Source organism: Larus michahellis, chromosome 2 (assembly GCF_964199755.1).
Source record: "Larus michahellis chromosome 2, bLarMic1.1, whole genome shotgun sequence".
NCBI classification, from domain to species: domain Eukaryota; kingdom Metazoa; phylum Chordata; class Aves; order Charadriiformes; family Laridae; genus Larus; species Larus michahellis.
The window spans coordinates 16514595-16531465 of NC_133897.1; the positions used below are offsets into that span (position 1 = coordinate 16514595).

At 40.3% G+C, this 16871-nt stretch overlaps 1 protein-coding gene across 4 annotated transcripts in view; it reads left to right on the top strand.

Annotated features, from left to right (window-relative positions):
* NRP1 (neuropilin 1) overlaps positions 1-16871 on the top strand; it is a 115050-nt gene that overhangs the window by 49300 nt on the left and 48879 nt on the right. For all 4 annotated transcript variants that reach the window (XM_074574248.1, XM_074574249.1, XM_074574250.1 and 1 more), the window contains exons 5-7: positions 2262-2489; positions 10125-10280; positions 13049-13215. In XM_074574248.1, coding sequence (XP_074430349.1) covers positions 2262-2489; positions 10125-10280; positions 13049-13215 — 551 coding nt within the window. The remainder of the gene's footprint in view (positions 1-2261; positions 2490-10124; positions 10281-13048; positions 13216-16871) is intronic.

Consider the following 16871-nt stretch of genomic DNA (forward strand, 5'->3'; position numbering starts at 1 on the left):
TTCTGGCTCAGTGACACCTGCAGAAAGCAAGTGAAATTATCTCCAGTGCCATCTCTTTCTCTTTCTTTGCTCTCTCTTTTGCCTCCTCTCTCTCTTTCCTTCAGTTCAACTCCCTTCCTTTATTTCATACACATGCCCGCATGTAGTTTCTCCACCTCACAAGTACCTATTCTGTCCAGTCTCTGCTGAAACCTTTCCTGGCAATTTTCCGTGAACATCACCCCACGGCGCTCCTCATAGCCTTAGTCCTTCCTGGAGTTCCTTCCTTTACAGTGTCAATAAAGGGTCAAAATCTGCGGAGGGCACTTCAGTGAGGCAGCTCTTCTGAAAACAGTTTTTGTTTCTTGCACCAGATTGACTTGAACATGTTTAAAATAAAGCAAGCTGGTATTGAGATACCATGTGTGAGCGTAAGGAGCCTGACGATTGTGCACTCACAGAGCCAGGATCTGGCTGTATTTAATAAAGCAATAATGATTCTGGCTTACATTTTATATTGCATCTTTTATTGGATTCCAAGAGGAGTACAGAGCACTTTATGCTATGAATGGCATAGCAAAGCTATTTTATCCTGGAACAGCAGCTACTGGTGGGAGTGAGGAGCAACACCAGAATATAACCCTCCTATACATGACAAGGAGACGAGGGAATGACAGGGAGAGAAGAGAAAATATCCAACTAATGTGTAAGGGGGCGATTTAATTATAGGCAAAATGTAATTTCCCAAATTGGAATGGGTCAGGTTACGTGAGCATTAATATCTACATCTTCCAAAATATGCCATGAAGTGCTCTGAATATTGATGTGGTAGCTCAAGCGTTTCCTCTCAGTGTCTGTTGAAGGACAAAAATACCTGAACCGACTAAATTCATTCAGACCTCTCTCTCGCATGCTGAATTTAGCTGGGAGGTGGCCAAATCTGTGGGGGGTAATATGTTTGGCACATTCACAAGGAAAACATGTTCTATGGTGAAATAAGAGTATTCATATATGCAACCAGCCAGACTGTTTTCCTTCAATGATCTGTGTTAAGCATTGGAAATCTTCTAAGGCTCCTGACTACAGTCTCTAAGGATGCAGGGCATCCTCATCCAAATTGAAACCTCGCGCACACTCATCCTCCACCACAACTCTGTCGCCTGTGCCCTGCCTGTACTCCATGTCCGAAGACCTTCATCTCAGCCATCCTACCCAAACTCCCCAGGCCAGCTGCTATCCACCAGTGCCCCAAATCCTGTAAATCACTTTCCATTAAATCGAGAGCGTCGAAAGTCAGAGAGGGAGGGGTACCTGTGCTGACCCCATGGGAGGATGTGTAGGTAGTGCCTGCGGCTGACTCTCAGCACACCTGCAGATGTGGGATCCACGGAGACAATTCCTAAGGGTCCTAAATAAAGGAGAAATGTGATCTGTCAACAAGAGAGGAACTCCAGTTTTAGTCCCCTGTATTCACAAAGGCAAATCCAGTGATCTGGCCTTTTATACCCTTGCCTCTTTACTGCCACTTTCCTGCTCCACCAAAAGCAGTGTTTGGAGCATCCCATTATGCCACGGTGGGGACATTGGGGAAAGCTGGTGTGTCAACATTGACATTAGGTGACTTCTAGCAACACGGCCTGTAATCACACAGTTTATCATGCCTGCACTAACAGCAACATTTTACTGGTGCACCTGTGTCAACACCACTCAGAATGAGTCACTCACCCTTGGTACATGTACGAATTACCTTTCACATTTAGTTTGTCAAGGAGGCATAGGTCACATCTGGCAGAGTTACTGAGTCAGTGCTCCAGGAATCTGAAACCACTACTCCCTCTACTGAATTCACTCACCCGCTTTTGTAAAAAATTCTATTTCACCAATAAAAGCCTGTCAGCCATAAGATTTAAAGATTTGAGCTTGAAGGGGCTATAATTATTTCTCTAGGGCTCTGTCGAGATTTCTGCAGCTTACACTTTCATTGTTCCCACATGACTTTGTATTTGTCATAATTTTTTCTAGAGCTGGTACAAGTTTTCATATTGTTCCATACAAATTGAAAATTGGAGATCAGACAGTATATGCGAATTGCGCTTTAAAACCTGACTATCAATAATAGGAACAAGCTGGCTGAATGATTAATACAGCGATTAAAATGAGGTGTTTCATTGAAAAGCCACCTTTGCTGCTGGAGAGACAATACGACCTAATTGGTTTTCCAGCTAACTACTTTGTTTAGTAGCATAGTGTTAACCCAGGTGATTTTTCTCTTTCTCTTACAGGACCTGAATGTTCCAGAAACTTTACTTCATCGAGTGGAGTGATAAAGTCCCCTGGATTCCCTGAAAAATATCCCAATAGCCTTGAATGCACTTACATTATCTTTGCACCAAAGATGTCAGAGATTATACTGGAATTTGAAAGCTTTGAGCTAGAACCTGATTCAAATACTCCAGGGGGAGTGTTCTGTCGCTATGACCGATTGGAAATCTGGGATGGATTCCCTGATGGTAAGAGAAAAATGGACTGTGATATGCATAACCATTACTCTGAAGTGGGCTGCAGAAGGCATATTCTCATTTTTTTAAATGTCAGAGTAGAGAGGTTCTTGCTTGATTTATGTGAAAAGAGTCGAATTAAAGAGAAATGGGGAAAATGCTCTGTAAATTCATTCAGTAAAGCATATCACAGTGTGAATGATTTTTTTTATGAAATATGTTTAAATTTGAACAGTTGGCTTGGGGAAAACCTCTATTTTTAGAGGGAATATGTGATGGATGTCCTACACTAAAATAAATATGAAGCCTTATAGTGGATCCTCAAACTTTCACAGCTAACACGGGTATTGTCCAGAGATTTCCAACAACTTGCACAAACTGGACTTCAGGTACTAACCTTGCAGCTTGAGGAGGAACCAGGGTACAGACCAGGTGTCAAAGCAGAGAATTTCTTTACCGGGGAAAATGCGGTGTCTATACAATTGAAATCATAGTGACGAAATGATTACCCAGGTCAGTAAACAGTCGTTGAGTTATTCATTCAAGTGGCTTCGGTGACCAGGCACTGCAGGGTTTCCTCTGCTATAGTGCTCTCTCTTCCAGCAGTATAAGCAAATCCAAAGGTTTTAGTTTAATTTGTTAATTTGTAATCTCTGATTAGCTGGGCACATGTGTCAGGGTGGGTGTGTTGGGTACCCTTCTGGAACTTACTTCTCTGCCATCCCAGTAATTTTCCACTTAGTTGTTGACCACACTTGACCTTGTGCAAATTCACTGTGTGCATAGCTAGATATTAGCTAAGCCTATAGAGCCAGCGAGCCCCCATTTCACCCTCCACCCAGCCTCATAGCCCTGCTTTACACTGAGACTGAAGAACAGAATAGCTGCATGGTTTCTCTATGTTTTTTCATATATGGCAACGTGTCTGAAAGATGCAAGCCCCCTCCAGGCAGGGCAGCCACGTACCAGTTCTCCAAGGACTCCAGCTCGATAAGCTGCGGCTCCAGCCTAAAAGGGACTGTTCAAGCTGAATGCCGAAACTTTAGGGTGCCCAGACGCCTACAAACTGTGCAAACAACTGTGTAAAAGTGTTTGTTTGTGATGCCTTTTTCACTGTTTCTACGTATGGCATAAGCTGATAAAGAGAAGCATCTTGAAGCTGTCCTTTTTCTTCTTAATTTTGCAACTTGTAGCAAAATTCAATGGCTGAGAATTTATGTTGTATGTGTCGGGCACTAATTACAGCTATTTCAGTTTTCCACTGGTGTGATAACCCATATTAATAGATATTTTCTTTGCTTTTATGAACAGAAGTGGCAGTTTCTGCAAACTGCTAATCCTACATTAATATTTCATTTAAATGAAAACGTATAACTTAAGGAACATATCTTAATAACACATTTAAACTTGCCTGTTTTCATACGTAAATCCCCAATATAATTTTAATTAAAGCTTTTATTAATGCTACAGTAAATAGGTACGTGCTTTTTAACGTATATTTGTTTTTCCTTTTTGTTTTATGCTTAATGGGTTTATCATGGCTCTTTTCAATCCACTCCAATAAATAGTGAAGAAAGAGCCATAACAGTAGCCGAAAAACTGTTTAGTATTTAATGCCTCAGTTAGAAACACTGTATTGTAACACTACAATAATGATGTCTGGAACATTTAATAATAGGTTTATTTGTGTATAGGCCAAATCTTCCCAAGCTGAATTCCTGTAGAACTTGCATTTAAACTGACATGTGAAAAGATGATCCAATCAATCAATTTATGTGTAATATTACCAAAAAGAAATGCATTATTGTTAGTGTCAGAGGGTTTCAAAGCGGTAATTTCCTGGTTCAAGAAAGTGACTGAGCCACACTGAAGAGCAATTAACAACAGGCATTACCAGCCTTCCAATTCCCGCACAAACTGTCTAAAGCCAAAATGATCCTGACATCCAATAAGGGTGTTTACATGTTTGTAAATATTCCACTGAATTTGTAGACTAGAAAGGAATGTTTCCTAGATACAAACTACTGGAGGCTGCGTCCGCTGTAGGGAAATGTTTGCTGCATCATTTCACTGTGGGACGATCCTTAGCCAGCAGTCAGTCTCTCTTGCTCAGCTTAACACAGCGAAGGCAGAGAGGACGTGATTGCTTCTCTGTAAATGCATCACAGGATGGGTCCCTGGGAGAAAGAAAAAGTATTTTAACTGAAGAGCAAAGCTGACACAGGAAACCGCCGGCCACAAACTGAAGATAGAAATGAAAAGTTTCTAGATATCAAAAAGAGAGCATCCAGATAATCTTGCAAAAAAATAAAAGGAGAAAGGAAAGCAAAATAAATCTGACTTGCATGCACATGGAAGCAATAAATTTCTGAAAAATATTAGACAGTACCATTTCCTTTGATGAAGGGGGGTTCACCTAGGGTGAGTCTTTCAGCCATTTGTCCATTTCCCTTTAATCCAAGAAAAAGTATTTTGATGCTGCATCTACACTATTAACTGACATGGGGCCAAGTCATGGTTGTGTGTATTTCTTAATTGCTGGCATGCTCCCTTGCACAATTTTAGCTCATGTCAGCTTGCGCTTTGCCCAGCAATTCCTAAACACGGTTTAGAAGACAGCAAAAGCCGGGGTTCATTCCCAACAGGCAGGTTGGACACGACCATCCTGCTTCAGAGGGAAGAGCCCTATGGGAACGAGCTGTGTCACGCTCTTAGTCTGGTGCCAGGATCAGTCTCAGGCCGCTGGCCGCAGGTCTGGAGGGTGGTCCCTGGCCTGCACTGTTTACTAATGCAGATATAGCCATAAAAAGGGAAGCTATTTTGCTTTGTTGTACTGCATTGCTGCTCACAAGCCCACTTGTGTTAGAGGTTAAAGCCCCCATTGCACTAATCCAGTAGAAGGATTTTTTACATGTTTGGAAAAATGTATATCCTTCAGTTCAAACCTCTGTTGAACAGCAACACAGCTGTGGTTTGCCGGGATGATGGCAGTATTTTAGTAGGACACAGAGACAGTTTGATGTAAAATAGTTGCGGACACAACCAGGGCAGAATTAGGTGGACACCCCCCTGAACATGCTGCTCTCACCCAGCTCTGGAAACCAGGCATCGGTGTTGGAACCAGGCACTGTCAGCCCCCCCGTTCTCAGCAGAGAACAGCACTCCGCTCTGATCTTTCGCAGACATCTACTTTAGGGCACAGTTAATGGACCCCTGGAGGTTCTTATCTCATTGACTGTACTGGGAGCTATGGATTAGTAGCTCAGACATAAACTTTAGATACCGAAGTTAGAGCAGATGAAACCCAACATAAGTGGAAAATGTTTTCACTGTAGAATTTGATCAGCTACAGTCGCTAGAGAACGGCAGCAAATCACTTTGCTGTTTTCTACAGCTGTGATTCTTCTTTTCCTTCCTCCTCAGAAAGCAGAAAAACAAGAGAAATGTTCTCTTAAACAAATTGTAACAATGATGTTTAAAAGAATATGTCAAAATCATTATGCTTCCATTTACATTTTGCTTCTACATAATTGCCGATTTTCTGATGGAAAACAATTTTCTATTAAACAATTTGCCAGCAACTGTAGCAGTCATTCACAGAGGCATTAATGCTGAAACGCTCTGTCATGATCACAGAGTCCTCAGCCTACCTGGTTGTTCATTTAGTGGACTGAATCTGGCAAGTACTGTCTGCTGAGTACTTGGATCTTGATTCTGCAAAACACGTGCTTATCCTTGAAGCATGTGAGGAGTTAGATTGACTTCAAAAGGAATTTACTGAGGACACTTATGGGTCTGAAGTTAAACACTAGTGTAAGTGTTTTGCTGGTTCAGGAGGGGAATGGTAGGCATTCAGGAATGCCTCAAACTGGCATTTTGTTTCTGCATAGCTGCATGCCAAGGGCCCCCTTTGGTCTCTTCTTTAAAACAAAGCAACAAGTGAAACAAACCCTGATGGAGAATATTTGGGAACTACAGACGCACGTTGCAAATATTGTGCAGAAAAGGGACCATGGTTTGAAGGAGGTAACAGGTGGAGTTAGAGCAGGAAAGTGAGTACGTCACAGAATAGAAATATGTGATTTTGCATGAATAAACGAGACACCAAAACCATCCTTGCCCAAGGCACAAATATACCTCAGCCAGCCTCAGCTGAGAAGAGTCCATTGATGACTTTGAAGAAAAATAGCCCACTCAAAACCAGGACTAGCTTAAGTGATGAATTGCGCATATTCATCATGCAGCTCTCTTTGAAGCTCTATAGACTGTCTACTAGGGGCTCAAAAGTAATTTAAAGAAGTTTACATATGGTTTGAGAACCGCAGGCTAAGCATTGCTGCTTCAGTCAATACCACAAGAGCTTCCACTGAATTACAGAGCAAAACAGAATGCTTTACTTCAGTCGTTAACATCAGTGCAAATGAAGGTTGCTATTAATCTAGGTGTGTTGCTCCTCTGTTGCGATTGCTTTCTACACTCTTGTGAGAACCTGTTAAGATATGAGTATACACAAGCCCAGCGTAGGTGACTACTGGACTGGGAGGATGGGATTCATGTTTCAGTTCTTTTCTCTTTAGCACCCTAAATTGTGTGCAAATGTTTTGTCAATAACAATCATGTGATGCTGTGAAAATACTGTTCGCAGCACCCCAACACACTTTTAAAGACCAGCTTTAAAATTCAGTAAAATGGCTAGCTAACATAAAATTTCCTTTAATATTTTAGAAGTCTGATATACCATTTTTTTTTGCTTGTGTTTTGTTTAGTTTTTTTTTAACTGATTTCCAAAAGCCAAGATTTCAACTGGATGTGCAAATGTGTATTTCAGTAAGTCTCAAAATTTCCTGGTATGGATACTCTTTGTCCAGAAGGGCAAACAATAGAAAAGAAAAGAACAATTAGTAAGGATAAGGTTTCTGCTTAGTCTGAAACCACCAGCCATATTCTATATGTTCCACACTCAGACCTGTACTCAGATCTTCAAATGTACATATTAAGAGTAATCAAGGATTTATTCAAGTTCTAGAATTAGACTCTGCATTTTGGTAAAAGTTTGCAAAACAGGTTTCTTAGTTGCCCTTCTGTCTTTTACCTTGAAAGTTACTCAGTTTTCCACTATATCTTACTATGCCAGTGGAAAGAGGTCCCAGAAATAACTACAGCATGGGCAGCCAAGTGAAGTAGCTGGCTCACCAAGGTGTCTCTGTTCTGCGGATGATGTAGAAGTGTCCTTAAGTGAGGAAATTTCCAAGTGACTCATATTTGGAGTAAACCTTCCTGGGGGATGTTGACAAAGCAATGTGATGGTCTACAGGTAGAGGCTGCAAAGAGCTTTCTGGGACTAATGACTTTTCAGCACCTGCCCCCCTAAAATTCCCATTTGGAACTGTATATGTTCTTTTATGAAAGTCCATCTCAGTTCATAAGGAAGGGTCAGGAAGATGGTTTAAAAAAAAGCAGTGGCATAGTCTGCCTAAGCAGACAGCAGTATCAACCCCTGAATGACTGCTCAGATGGTGTTCCCCACACAGCATTTATTTGATGTGGTGACAACTGAAACATTTGTCATTGAAAAGTTTTCAAGACTTGAAAGGAAGAAGGAACTTTGTGTTAGCTATTTATGTAAGAAGAACAAGAATCTCTATTTCATCCATTTCTGCTCAGATCAATACCGTATTAGCTCAGTAGGCTAAGGTTTACACGTTGTGCAAAAAAAATTCAATACCTCTTTGTGTCATGTTCTACAAGTTTTTGGCTCTTTCATCTACACAGCTAGCAAAGGGAATAGTACTGTGATAGCAGGGCCAATCTGTAGAAGACCGAAATGCAGAATCACTAAATATGTCTTAAAAATTATAAACCAGTGAGTCATGGGGAATCTTAAAGCCTGTCTGCTTTAAACAAAGTTCTCTTCTGTTTGTCATTTCAAAGAGGCTTCCCTACAGGAAATGGGAGGAGGGAGGCTCAGAGTGCCATAACGTGGTTGGCCTTACCCTCCTTATTTTCTTGCAGTTCAGAGCAACATCAGCAGCCATAATGTTGAAAAGCCATCACGGCAAAGAGCAGGATCAGAGCTGTTTGCACATAGAAAATGCAATGAAAAAAAAACCAACAAACCTGCAGCAATTGGAGTGGGGGCATTATTTTGTGGTTTTATAAAGACACTAATGGTAACAGTCTCAAACAACTTTCTCACTCCATATAATAAAACCGTAAAGCTTTAGTGATTTCTAGGATGAGGAAGAATTCAACTCATATCCTCTGTAGGGTGTTTCATTCTGTCGATACTGCATTGACCAGCCCTGGTGGAAAAGGGCTGAACTGGCAGGTATTTTAAATGCCATGGGATTGCCAAGGCAACTGAAGACTAACTATGGCCAGAATACGGATAGAAAAGCACATGCTGGCAGCAAGAGCTATAACATCTGAGCTCCCTCTTTCTGGCAACTCTAGGGCCTTACAGAAATGTGTAGCTTACATAATAAAGTTATTCCAAGCTGGAACTGTTTTACTTGTTGGAAAATGCCAATAAATGACTACAAAATTATGTTAGCTGAGGATTTTCATTGAACTGTGAATAATTAGGATATATAAACATTTTATATTTTAAACTGAAAGTGAAATGGACTTCCTAGAGAAATGACAAGGTGTTAATTTAAGCCTGGAAAGCCAGTGGTGTAAGCATTAGAATGACGTCTTATGATTATTTTCATGATTGACTCCATGGATGGGTTTTAGCATTATCTTTTCTTATTGTTTGTAAGCACAGATGTACCACTATTCAACAGCCTGGGGACCTATCTGTAGGGAATGCTCAAGTGCTAGAAGGCCACATATGTTGGTTGTGAATTGAGTAGCTTAATTAAGGAAAAAGATTATCTCACTGCACGGGAAATCCAGAAAAATATCGGGAACTGGTTTATACATTATTAACACTGAGGCAGATCATGTGTGTGTGTTTATGTGTGTGTTCTGTGGCATGGAGATATACTTAAGAAATCCTTGCTCTTTTGAAAGGATTAAGATTTTCCTCCTGAATTCTTTTACAGCATTCTTTAATATTGAGCATATGGGCAAAAGATCCGTGAGGGTGTGCTGAAAGCCTAAGTAGGAGGGGATAAAGAGTCATTGGTCATAGCCCCAATATGACTGCAAAAATGTTTTTTCCAAGTTCACTATAAAATTAACAGATTATCTGCAGTATTGAGCATAAATCTTGGAAGGTGATGTTTGAACTCCTATTCCCAGAGCGTCTTGTAGACTGAGTGGGCAAATCAGGACATTCGGATTTCCTTGTCATAAATAGGTGCTTCAATCACACTTTGGAAAATACTTCTGGTGTTTTGTACCTGTAATTTTGTGCATGGTTGCCCTCTCTGCACAGTTTAAAGGACACTTTTTGAAATCCTGGTTCTTTACATTTTCAGAGGTTTATGGAGGGCTGTCTGGAGCATTTTAGAAGTAAGATTACTAGGGCAGGATAAGCCATTTATTGTTCGCCACTAAGTTATTGATGATATTGTGATTTTGAACTGTTGTAGAGGTTCACTATTTCCTGCTGAGGGACTCTCTTTAAGTCGCTATTGTAGTGGCATCTATTGTTGTAGTAGAACTGGTAGTTTACTATTATATCCTGTCTCTTTGCAGTTGGCCCGCACATAGGGCGTTATTGTGGGCAGAACAACCCAGGACGTGTCCGGTCTTCAACAGGGATTCTTTCGATGGCATTTTACACCGACAGTGCAATAGCAAAAGAGGGATTCTCAGCAAACTACAGCGTGTCGCAGAGCAGTGTATCAGAAGGTCAGTATTTATCTATCCCGCAGAGCTTCTTGGAAAATATTCTCTGTTATGTCTTCTTGCACACCAGGTGTTGCATGAAACTTTAAGGAAACCTTAAATAAATAAGGTGGTAGGGAAGGGTTGGTTCTGTTTTGCCTTTTTTTTTTTTTGCTTTCTTTTTTTTTAAAAAAAAAAAACAGCTGCCCTTTGAAAAGCAGTGCAAGAAGCAGAATTCTGCTTACAGTTTTATTCTGCAGTATTGCCAGGAAGTTGGGATAATTATTGTGAAAAACTGTGCTGACCAAGGAAACGCAGGAATGCAGAGCAATTGAACACTCGCATTAAAACAATGAAACATGAACAATGAATGCACTATCCAAAGCCTTCTTTTATTACATGGAATAAGCTTTGATGATCGATTTCTTGAATAAAAAGAACCCATTTAATATATGTGCTCTTGTTAAAGCATTTCATAAGCTATCTAAGCTTTGTTCTCTGTCTCGTATTTTTTTCCCAGTTGCCTCATTTTCGTGCTTACCCTTTGGACAGAGAATGAAACAAAGTGAGGGAGATGCAGGAAAATAACAGGCTGTGTTACACCATGTCCTTGCCGATTTCCTTACTTTGCTCGATGATAAAGCAAACACTTTAAAGCAAACTCTTTCCTTTCTGCGACTTACTGAGTTTTGAGCAGATTCACTCAGATCTGATGTACTTGTTTAGTCAAAAAAGGAACAAAATAAAAATGAGTAAACTGAAATTATCCCTGCTACTCCCCCCCTCTCCTCTGCCCCTTGGCCCTTTAATAGCTTTCTCGTATGTGCATAGCCAGGAAGAGGGAATGGGACGTAGCCCGGCCTCTGCGGATGGGAAGCATCTCCTCTGGCTCTCTCAGATTGTATCTCCAGCTAGTTTGCCTTCTCCTTATGTAGGTGCTGCTCCTACCCCTTCATTAGCTGACACAGGCAACTTGGGTTCCCATGTCCACCAGCTACACAGTCATCCTCCTGGGGCTGTAGAGCATCATCACACTGGAGGCAGAATTAATAATATCTGTTATGCTGGGATGCCTTCAGCTCTTAAACACAGGACGACAGAACAGGAGAAGTTAGGGTGTGTGAAAACCCTTTTGGATGATAAGGGGAAACATTTTCTATGATGCAGGCTTAGACAGAGAAGTGATTTCTCTCACTTAATTTCAGCCACCCTTGCTCTTTGTGTTGTCACTATAGAGAGGGTCACCTCCAGAGGACAACTCAGCCTGCTTATTCCAGACACGTGAGGTGTCCTCAGGAGGAACTTGTCCCTCTCAGTAGACTACAGGGAAAGGCCACATGTCTAGATCAAACTAGACACCTACCTTTTAGATATTTTAATGTGACTCCCACCTACCATGTCTGGAGTTCTTTGTAGTGGCCTATGGCTGTCCTTCTGGCTGTCCTTCTGACTCCAGGCAGCAGTTAATTTACTTACCCTAAAGTAGTTCAGTTCCAGTACTTCACCCAAGGCCCCTAATGCATTGAAGCAGCACAGAAATAGGGGAAAGGGTGGTGTGCCACGGGAAATGCAGTTTGGCAACAAGTTTGATAATTCAGTTATGGGGCACCCTAACTGCAACTCCTATATGGTACCCTGGTAGCATTTCCGAATATAAGCTTTTGGGTCACAGATAAAAGGTTTTAAACATTTTTTTCAGAATATTTTCATTTTCATTGAAAAATTAGAACTTTTTTCCCAGCCTATAGATTTTGAAACCTTCAGCTCAGCACCTAACCCTCTGTTAGAGATACACCAGCTCCACAGAAGGTGTAATAAAAAAGAGTGGGTACACAAATGTCAGGGATTCGACTTCACATACTGGTATTTTACCTTAAACTGCTAATGAAGAAATTAATTATATTAATATACTATGAAGTCCCTGAACAGAAGCATAAGCACATGTTATTTTCTCCTGCCCTTGCAATGGGATTGGTAAACCTCTGGCAGCAGGGTGCATGAGCAGCTGGGTGTGAGGTTCTGTCTAAAGCCACCCTCCTGTCCTGCCTTGGTGGGGGTTGGAGCTTTTCTTTTTGAAGAGTGAGAGAAGAATTTAGTCTCCATGCTCTATCGGCCTTTAAACTCACTATAGTGATTGGGTTGTCAATAGATTCTAAATTGTCTTGGTAATTTTTATGTAAACAAAAAGAGATTGGATGGAGATGCTCAACTCCTTTAAAATACATTATGTTATAGAAGAGGTGGTAATTCCCTTAGGTCAATACTCCTCTGGCCTGGATTCAGATTTTGCTGATCTGTTTCTTTCCAGTGTCCAGGATCAAAAGAGAGTGGCTCAAGTTTTAATAATATTTTTAAAACATTTTATACTTTTTGCCCTGGAGTAAATAGTTTTAAAATAAAATTATTTTATACAGTCATCTGGTTTGTCTTTCCTGGCTTTGTGCATAATTATGAGTTGAACATACGTTGCTTTATATTATGAATCCACAGAATTGCCTGTGCTACCCTAGAAAAGAGAATTCTATTGTCCTGTATTGAAATGGCTACAATGCTGGGCTAAAAATATTTGTATAGCTTTATTATTGCAGGAATTGCCATGGCAACTCGAATGACAGTATTAAGAATGACACCATAAGCCCAATACTGCCTCACTTAAAGTTGCTAAAGAATTCAAAGTCACATAAAAATAAATTCTTTAGATATTCATATTCAAAGCAGGAAAATGTTCTCATTATTCAAAGTCTAAATCAAAAAGCTGACCATAATAATGATGGTAATTTATTTTTCTTCAGATTTCCAGTGCATGGAACCACTAGGTATGGAGTCAGGAGAAATTCACTCTGATCAAATCACTGTCTCCTCCCAGTACAGCACTATCTGGTCTTCAGAAAGGTCCCGGCTAAATTACCCTGAAAATGGATGGACCCCAGGGGAAGATTCTATCAGAGAATGGATACAGGTAAAAAGATAACGTTTTAAAGATATTATTAATAATACCCTGTAGAGTTTATTGAATGTGGAGAATGCAAAAGAAAGAAAAAAAAATAACACAGTAAAGTACTTCTACATAATCTAAGAGTCATTGCAAGTGAATAGCTCACATTCCCTATTAGACACACAAAAAAAGACTGACTCCCAAAGGTATAAAAAAAAGAAAAGGTCAGGAAGATTAATTCCTCTGGTTCCCACATCTATTGTTTTTTCAGTCTTCTGGGCACAAATAAGAGATTTTGGTTTAGTGGAAAAGTCAATATTAGTTTAACATGCACTTAAAGTGGAATGTCCCAGTAAACTGAGCATGTGCTACGTCTCTAGCTGATTACAGTTAAGCATTAATACCGCATGGTGTTTTCATGCACTCGGATTTCACCTCAGAAGACCTATGTTCCTTCTAGAATATGTTACACATGAAACAAGTTCAGTGGTCCCTGTCTAGTGGCTATTCTTCCACATCCTTAAATACAACATTCATTAGCGAGACTGGCTGCCCTGGCTTTGCTCTGTTATTACAGGAGAAGTCATGCAGACATTTGTCGCCACGAAGAGACTCCTTGAATTCAGTCAGTGTGCTTGGGCTTCTTGTTTGCTATGTGTTATCAGGCCCATAGCTCAATGGTGCATGATTCCTGAACAGGTTAAAATTATTCATATGAAGTGCTGTATACAAATAATCTATACTAGCAGGCAAGTATTAGTATCATTATGTGAAAAAAGCACTGATTTGTCTCAATTGTAGGTTGACTTACACTTCTTAGTTGTAACCCAGTTTCTATTTCTATTGGCAAAAGCTAAGAGAAAGGCTTGATCATATTAGATCAATATTACTAATATTGAAAACTTGTTCATATATTTGAAACATTCCTTCTGCTTCTGTTGTTTTGTATAGGAAATTACTAACTGACATATAAAAACAATGCCTTATTAGCCGGCCATACGAATGTTCACATTGGTGTTTCCTGTGAGGTTTGCTGTCTGCAAGAAAGCTTAAAAACATGTTGAGTAGTAGTTAGTAAAGGGAAGAAAAGGGGGGGGAAATCTTTCATTTCTAATCCTTGGCACACAATGGGACTCTCAGGTGTCCTGCTTAGGGGCCCCTACACATCCTGAGCTCTTGGCAACTTGTTAATCGTGTATGATGAACCTAATCAGACTTTAGAGTGGCACAAAAAAACTGTTGATCCTTTTTCCTTACTTAGGAATAAATGCTAAAATCTCCCCAGCCTTATCTAAGTGCAAGGCTTGTTATTAATCATTGCCGCTTGCAATCCATGGAATGTATGTGGAAAAAGGGTGGAATGCATCAGAATCAAATTCCATGTGTTTCATCTGGTCGGAGGGCCGCCGCTTTTTCTTTATTTCCTTCTTTTCTGCTGTCACTTACGCATTTATGACTGGATAATCAAAACAAGAGAGCTGGTCAAATCTCATTCATGTGTTCTGTGTGCTTATTAACTTTATTAAGTTATGATGACTACGTACATATATATACCTAGCTTAATCCTTTCACTCAGAACTAGATCTTTCTGAGAAAAAGTTTCAAAGGACTTTTTTTTACCATTAACTTTTTTAAATAACAAACACATAACAGAATCCAAGCTACTCTGGGGTTTGTGCTTAAAACAACTCAGGATACCTCAGGCCTCCTGCCCATGAATTTCTCAACCTCCTTTGCCTTTTGCCATAAACCAGGGTTCTCAGGGGGCGGAACAACCACTGAGCATGATTTTTAGCAGCTTTACACTGCCTCCAGCTACCACATCAGGCAAGAAGTTGGTGGTTATTTGTATGCTGTACTGCTCAGGCCACAGGTCTTCACCGAGCCCCTGGTTTGAAATAGGTAGCATGAACCATTTCCCTGAGCAATCTAGCTCTAGGGCATCTCCTCCACCACCCAGGGCCCATGTGGAGGGACCAACACCCCTAAGGCAGACTTCATGGCAGAGCAACTGGGCTGTAGCAGCCTTTGCTGCGAAGCTGGGGCTTGTTTGCAAGACTGAGCCTACAAAGTCTTGCTTGGAGATTCGTTGCATCAAATGGGCATGCTTAACACATGTTGCAGAAGACTTGTTAATCACTTCTACCATTCAGCCTATGTAGCAGAAGCAACCGAGCTAGTTTGGAGAGTATGCCATCCCCTGGCTTTTCACAAGGTACAACGGTTTAACTCGTCTTTGGTTCTATTATTTGTGTCATTCTTATACGGATTTATTATTGTTTAATTAAATACTATCATAGTTTATTCAAACTTCCAAATGTGCTCTAAATGTTTTCCTGTTAAACTTTATTGACAATCTTGAGATGGGTGCTAAGCGCTTCAGACTATCAGGCACCTCAGTAACGGGGTCCTTACACATGTGAACCCCTACCTTCTACAAAGGCTTGATGCCATTGGCAGTAAGCACATGTTGCAAGTTTGTACCTGGATAAAATATTGAAATCCTGTGTTTCCTCTGTACAAATATCCCCAGGAACAGATGTTCCGCTCCATAAGAGCTTACAGACAAACAATCAAGGACACGCAGCTAATAAAATACTCCGAAACTACCCGTTAAAAAAAAATCGTAGTAGTTTATAAAAGGAGGAAGACACTTGGATATGAGTGACTGAGGTCACTTTGTTCTGTTTTGTTCTGTATGCTATTGTAAACTAGTCATTTATTTGAAGTATTTGCTTTTATGCACTACAGCATAAATAGGTTTTTGTTGCACAGTGCAAGAACTCTAGAAAATATTCAACAGCAAAAAACAGTCTGAAGGATATAGCAATGCTGAACTTGGAACTTTTAAAGTGAAACTTTCTGCCTATATGCCCATGTCTGAGAGAGAAGGATTTTGTGTGTATCAGTATTCATTAATCTTTTCACGATTGCAGGTTTCCATACCTGCACACACACTGCAGCTGGTTAATAGTGATGTCTGCCTTCAAACTGCTAATATGCGTATGCAACTACGGCATGCATATGAGATAGGTACAATCATACATGGGCAAAGCAGCTTGAAAATTCAGCTCCAAATACTACTTTCCTTAGTGTATAATATTTTTTTTGTATAGGGGAAATATTATAGTTCTCCTTTCCCTTCCTTTTACCCCTCCCTTCAAGGTTAATGTTTTTACTAAGACAAAAGAAACAGAAAACCTCAGTTAAGTATCAGCAAAGGGAGATTTGTATCTATAGAGGACGTCTAGAGGGCATGCGATATGATTGTCTCCTTTGAGGTGTTGACGTCTTTCGGACCATTTCGCTCAAAATAATTAGGAAAATAGTGTTGGCTGGTTGTTAGTAATGGATTTGCATGAATTCCATCTGTGGATGTGAAACCCATTCTTTGGTGGAAAAACTACATTGCTTCTTTGTGGCTGACAAGGTACTAATTCCTGAGTTCATCTGAATGCCGCCTGCTTAGCGGGCTCTGCTAAGCAAAAGCTGCCTGAACGTTCCTTTCCTTAGTTTTTTGGAAATAAATGTCAAAGCTTAGATTCAAAATATCCATAGCACAGTCACACCATCAGTCTGCACCGTACTTTCTCCATTTTATTTTTACCCTCAGACACACTTTTGAAAATTGCTCAACTAACTTGAGATTTGGAGTGACTCCATAATCAGAAACAGAGTCA